At 43.6% G+C, this 6,592-nt stretch overlaps 1 protein-coding gene across 1 annotated transcript in view; it reads right to left on the minus strand.

Moving 5' to 3' along the window:
• Positions 1–2,346, minus strand: part of PHEX (phosphate regulating endopeptidase homolog X-linked) — a 205,415-nt gene extending 203,069 nt beyond the window's left edge. The window contains exon 1 of the mRNA XM_008696482.2: positions 2,062–2,346. Within this exon, the coding sequence (XP_008694704.2) occupies positions 2,062–2,179 (118 nt within the window). The 5' untranslated portion in view covers positions 2,180–2,346. The remainder of the gene's footprint in view (positions 1–2,061) is intronic.
• Positions 2,347–6,592: the final 4,246 nt, after the last annotated feature.

Raw genomic sequence — 6,592 nt, forward strand, 5'->3', positions numbered from 1 at the left:
GGGGGGGGGGGGAAGGAAGTCTGAAAAGCGCAGAGATGTTTGACAAAAACCTACTAAAGAATGTGCATTTATCTTAAAGCAAGTATCCCCAAACATATACATCCAAGCGGACATGGTCAAGCTAGAGCAAGGCTCCTCAGACTTTCATTTGCAAAAGAATCACGGGGGATCTTATGGAAATGCAGATTCTGAATCAGTAGTTCTTGGGGGGAAGCTGGGGCTCCCCAGTGGTGCGCATGCTGCCAGCCCACGGACCACACCAGCCACACCGGCTAGTGAAGGTGTAGAGAGGCCACGCTTTTGTTCTCTAACATCATTAGAGCTCCTCTTAGAAATTTGCAGTAAGAAACAGGTAATTGGGCACACTGCAAATTATTTTTTTCTGTTTTATGCAGGCCTCCTTACCCATAGCATTGCCTGGCTTCATGAATTTTACTGTGCTCTAAAAACTTTAGAGCTGATTCCAAAGAATCATCTCCTCTCAAGGAGCAAAGATTTGCTGCCATTGAGAATATTCCAACTACGGGCACCTGGGTGGCTCAGGTCATGATCTGCACGTCCTGGGATTGAGTCCCACATCAGGCTCCCCGCTCAGCAGAAAGCCTGCTTCTCCATCTGCCTCTCCCCCTGCTTGTGCTCTGTTTCTCTCTCTCTCTCAAAGGAATAAATAAAATATTTTTTTAAAAAATTCCAACTAATATGTAACAGCCTCAGAATATAGTCGTTCTTAAATGGTGGAATTTCAAATGCTTCACGCAGCAGTAACATCATTAAAAAGAGTACATATTTTTACATAAACAATCATCATTTGGATTTTTGAAGTTTGGGAGTGTTCGCAAAACACAAATAGTCTAACTTTGTACTCACTTCCCACAGAGTATGTAGTTCCCATATGGGCATGCCCATATCATTTTCCTCTCTTTTGAATGTCAGGATAGGACACATGTCTAAACGCCAAGTGCTGAGAAATCTGAGAAAAGTGTTTGAGAGCCACAAATTCAGTTGCAGGAGTAGGAGGTTTAGCTGCAGCAATAGACCTATCTAATTTCCTAAATCTGCAGCCACAGAGAACATGGAAAGATGGTTTGCTGGTTTTAGCAGAGTTTTCAACCACACAACCCTAACTCTTTTAAAGTCGGATCACTGGTCTTCCCTTGCCAAAATAAACATGGCCTCCTGCAACCTGTACAAGCCAAAGAACGTTTCCAGGCTTGCTGCATTTCACACCGCACCTCAAGTCTCCTAAGGATAGGGGCTTGTTCCTGTCTAGCTTTCAAGCTAGTGAAATAGTATGGGCTGTATGAGGAAAATACAAAGGGTCCAAAATGCCTGCAATTTTAGAACATCCGTCTCCCCTTTCTAAGATATTTCATTCTTATTTATAGGAATATGCTTTTCATCATATATACTCTCTGGGTACATCATTCTCACCAAGAGTCATTAAAATAATTGAATCACAATACCTTTCAAATGTTGGAAGGAAAACCTCTGTTCTCCTTCATATTAATTTTTAAATCTAGAAAGGCAGAGTTAAAATTTCATCCCACCAGAGTCACTGGATTAGAAAAGCATTGAGGAATATCATTAAGGTGCATGTTTAAAGACTGCTTTGTATTTTTTTAAGTTAAATTTCATGATTCATTGAGGCAAACATTTGCAAAAATCAAATGGAAAAAAAATTCCAGCGTGGTTTCAATCATAACGTCAAGTCTTCCCTCACAAAATAAATGACAGTATCTGACTATGAATTCATAAACCCTCGTTTTGCTAAATGTAAAATGTTCGCCCAGTGCGACCGAATCCTCCAGCCACCAGAAGCCACTTTATACCCACTTGGCATTCTGGACTATACATTTGGTGCGTGCGTGTATTTATTCATTCAGCTTCCTAAAGAAAAGGCTCCTTTTCCTTTTGCATATTTAATAGAAGCTAAGGATACACCACCTACTCACTCACACATGCAAACAGCCCTCCACCTGCATCCGGACAAGGTGCCAGAATAAAGCACAAGGAAAGTTAACTGCCCTCGCCCTGCTCCCTGGCCTCCAGCGCCCCACTTACCTAGAAAGAGGACCGTGCCCAGCACCAGGGTGCCACCAACGAACACAGCCAGGGCGATTCGAGTGCCTCTATTGGCTGTCTTTCCAGTCTCCGTGCTGCTCCCCATTTCTGCCTCCATCAGGAGGGACGTAGAGGCCACGCGAAGAGAAAAGTCACTTTTTGTGGTTTGGTGGCTGGTCTCAAGAGTCTGTTAGGCGTTGACATCCAAGGTTCTCTTGCTCTTCTAGTAATAGCTTTAAAAATCCCGTCAGGAAATCTTCCCTCGCCACCCTTTCTCAAATATTTCTTCACAAATGAAATAAAAGAAACCCAAAATATTGGTTGCCTTGGCTTTCCCCCTGACCAGACAAAACAAACAGCGGTTGCTTTATCTTGATGCTCCCCCCAGCAAAGTCCCTCTCAACCGATGATTTGGCAGGCTCTTCTCTCAGGCGTTCTGAGTGTACATGTTTTACTATGTGGCTGAACAGATGTTTTAGCTATTTAAATGTATAGTCACTGAGGGAGGAAAAAAACAATTGTCTTTATCAAAACTGGATTCTCATCAAACTCCCCCAAACCATGATAAGTTAGGTGGCAAGGATTCTCCGGACCCACTTTAAGGTCTCAACGAATCACGTAATTCTTTTGCACTAATCATTCTGCTTGCCTGAACTGTCTCCATCAAAGCTATTGTTTCTGTGTGCAAGTCCCTTTTTAAAGCCCTCTAAGAGTTCCTGGGATATCCTGGAGCATTTTATTTTAGGAACTTTGTGTATGACGGCATGTGCCAAAAATCAGAGTCATAGTCCAGTGCAGTGCAAAGTAGCAATTAAGACAGCCTACAGAGGCTGCTGGTTCGGACTGGAACTTTGTTTAAGGAGAAAGAAAATGCACTTCCTCTGTGATGCTAAGAATTGTATAAAAGACGGGTAAGTGTTCGAATTAAGCTTATTAGCAACTGCAGAAGAAATGGTACAAGATTTTTTTTCCCCTGCATCTTTTGATGGAGAGTGCCCCTGTGTGTTTTGCCCTCCAGGCCCACCAAGGCAGCCTTTGGTTAGTACAGCTTGGAGTTTACATAAAACGCCCATTTGCATGGATTCTCCAGGATAGAATCAAAGGCAATTGGTTTCACTGGAAAGACTGAGTTAATGACTGGGTCTTTGATTTGTTTAATTATGCTAACAATTTCAATTATGAAAATCTGCTTTCTTCGTGGGGAAAGGCAACTGAGCATCCAGTGCTATGGGTCTTATTAGCCAATGATAGAGATATCATTGATTCACAACACATTTACTCCTTACCTGTTTTGGTTTTGCTGAAGCTCATAGGACAGTGGAGGTGGGGGTGGAGGATTCGTCTGAAAACCAGCAGAGCACAGTCCTCATGCAAAACTTGTGCCCGTAGCCTTGTGGGTCACGCCCGAGCTCAGCAGACGCTGTTGAGCCCGGCATAACATGGCCACGTATTCACGGTCCTATCTGGCTGGTCTGGGTCAGGCCTTACATCCTTAGCATGGGATTCTTCCAAGGCTTTAGACTTATTCCAAAACGCATCCTACCTTACTTTCTGCTCATTTCATTTTGCCACAAAGGCAGAAGAGCATTAGCCTTTGTCCAAATTATGACATCATAGTATGCTGTAGATATTATATGCTCATTCCCTGTTGATGTTATTTTGTTGTTATTCCACATCTTTTTTAATAGCCATATTGTTTTATTTATTTATTTTTTATTTATTTTTAATAATAATTTTTAATTCTGTTATGTTAGTCACCATACAGTATATCCTTAGTTTTTGATGTAATGTTCCATGATTCATCATTTGTGTATAACACCCAGTGCACCACGGGATAGGCCGGTGATGGGTATTAAGGAGGGCACATATTGCATGGTCCACAACACATCTTAGCAGGCCTTTGGCTCCTAGGATGGGATTCTCCCAAGAGTTTTTAGACTTGAATCCATAGTACTTCTTAGACTAGGAGCTCTATGAAGTCAGGAATCACATCCATCAAGTTCAATGCTACAGTTCATGGCCCATAACAGTGAAGGAAGAAATAAGAACAACGAAACTCAGGCGAGTCAGCTCCAAGTGCTCTCTCTTAAAAAGCAGCTTCGGGACACTCCGATGCTAGTGTCTGGGGGTCCTTCAGCCTCCTAATTCCTTCTAAGTGCTCAAATGATAATGACATATCACAGAGCTATAGCACGTTCATTTCCCGTTTTAACCTCATGGTAAACGTATATGCTTGATAGCAAAGGTATTTTTATCTCTGGTTTGCACACGAGAACACTGAGACCCAAGGACCAGCCTCAAGCAGCATAGCAAACTCAGGAAAGGGAAAGTCAGTGAGGGCATCACCGCCATACACCGCACGTCTGCGGCTTCCCAGAGCTCCCCGGGCACGAGAGAGAGGACATCCACACAAGCATTGACACCACGTCTTCCCGCTTTCCTTTCTCCTCCGAATCTCCTCACACCTTCCAGAGCCAAACTGACAGGCAATGGCGGCTGCAGGTTGCCAGCGGGGCGGGGGCAGGGGGGGATACCTTCCCCCACCTCAGATTGGTGATTTCCTCAGAAGTGAGGGCAATTGGGACTTACCCTGAAGTACACCTATTCCTCACTTAACCCCATGAATTCGTTCTGGAACACTCAATTGCGAAGTGAAAAGCCAGTAAACGAAAAAAGACTTCCATTAATTGTAATAGGAAAATTACAATGCATTCCATCCCAAGCTAAGATACGCAAATGCGGATAGAAAAATGTATTACTTGAACAGTGAAAACAAGCCTATAAAAGTAATAACTTTCGAGGTATTGAAAATAAATACACTTTGTTCATGTGACACAACTAATAAAGTTTTGTTTTACTCACCAAAGGAGTAAAGAAGACTTGAGAGCAGGTGGAGATTGGTAGAAGAATGGGTGCCGGTGACTCATTCATCAGAAGGTACATTCTCCGTTCTGTGCCATTTTTTGCATTAAGTTTTCAACCTTTTGGGAGATGTTGATTATCTTGCACTCAAACTGCATTTAAAAATAAACTTGTAGCTCAGAAGGGTCGCCTGGTTGACTCAGTTGGTGAAGCGTGTGACTCTTGAGCGTGGGGTTGTGGGTTCAAGCCCCACGCTGGGTGCAGAGATTACTTAAAAATAAAATCTTTAAAAAAAGAGAAGAAAAGAAAAAGGTTGTAGCACAGTAAAAAAAAAAATAAGAGCAAAATAAAGAAGTTCAAAGTATAGAAAAATAATGAGTGCTTACAAGAGACAAAAGCAAGGGTCTGCAAACTCGGGCACATGGGCCAAATCTCGGCCACCACCTATTTTTGTAAATAAATGTTATTGGAACAAAGTCACCCCCATTCATTTACATATTGTTTCCGATTGCTTTCATGCTACCAGGTCAGAGTTGAGTAGTTCCACACTGCAGATACGGCCCATGGAGCTTATTTGCTCCTGGCCCTTCACAGAAACCCTGGACTAAAAGGGTAGCAGCAGATGCTTATGCTCACCCACGTGGCGCACTAACACAAAGCAAAATGTTCACCTGCACGTGACCAGCTTCTCAAAACCGTTCTCTGTGATGTTCTCTGAATGCCAGCTGTTGTGTCAGGGAAATTGGTCAATGTGTCTTTGTCTGAAACCGTAATATTAAAACTATGGCATATTATTTAGTGTGTTTTGTGGTGAAGTGTCATTCTGGGATGTCAAAAACGTTACAATTCCTCAAGAGCCATGAAAATTAGTTAACTGAAAAGTCACTACGCAAGTGAGTCTGCTTAATCATCTGGTCTGCATTCACTCAATTGTTTCCATTCAGAACCTCCAGGACTGTCTTGAGCTTTAACTGGAATCAGCCAATGGAATCCACAGAAATTTCCTGACCATTTCTCAGGTGTCTGGCCCCGTGCAAGGCCCTGTGAGGGCAGACGAAGAAGCCATGCCCAGAGTTCCAGACTGGTAAACTGGGCCAGTCATAAAAATAGGCAAAGCCCTTGGCCACTTAGTTACAGAGCACTAAAGGCCAACAAGTTGTCCAGAGAAATAGCAAACCCTGAATGACAGATCCGTTGGGAAGACTTCCAGGGAGACCTGCTAGAATGGACAGCTTGAGGTGAAAAAGGGAAGGCTTCCAGATAGGCCAAACCCCAGCCGACCTGGGACTCCCTGGGTATTGACATCTCTCCCTGTAGGACTCCCAGGTAAGATTATTTATCCAGAGATAATGGAATCCTGCAACCTTGACCCAACCTCAGTGGCCGGGGATGACAAGCGAAGGGGAGTCTTTATGCTACACGAGTGCATCTGGTCAGTGCTCGGAGGCGCCGGGCCTTCTGTTTCAGGCAGTAAAATCCCATGTGAGCTACAATTTCAGTGCAAAAGAAGGAAATGATTCAAAACCTGAAAAATGTATTCATCCATCCCCGGGAAGGAGGAGGGGGGAGGGAGGAAAGGGAAAGAAGAGCTGGAGACTCTTTAGCCTCAGAGCCTCGGGCTGTGGGCTGCGGCAGAGCTCTGTTACTCGCTGGCAGGCCCTTCAGACTA

The sequence above is a fragment of the Ursus maritimus genome (assembly GCF_017311325.1).
Source record: "Ursus maritimus isolate PB19 chromosome X unlocalized genomic scaffold, ASM1731132v1 scaffold_X1, whole genome shotgun sequence".
NCBI classification, from domain to species: domain Eukaryota; kingdom Metazoa; phylum Chordata; class Mammalia; order Carnivora; family Ursidae; genus Ursus; species Ursus maritimus.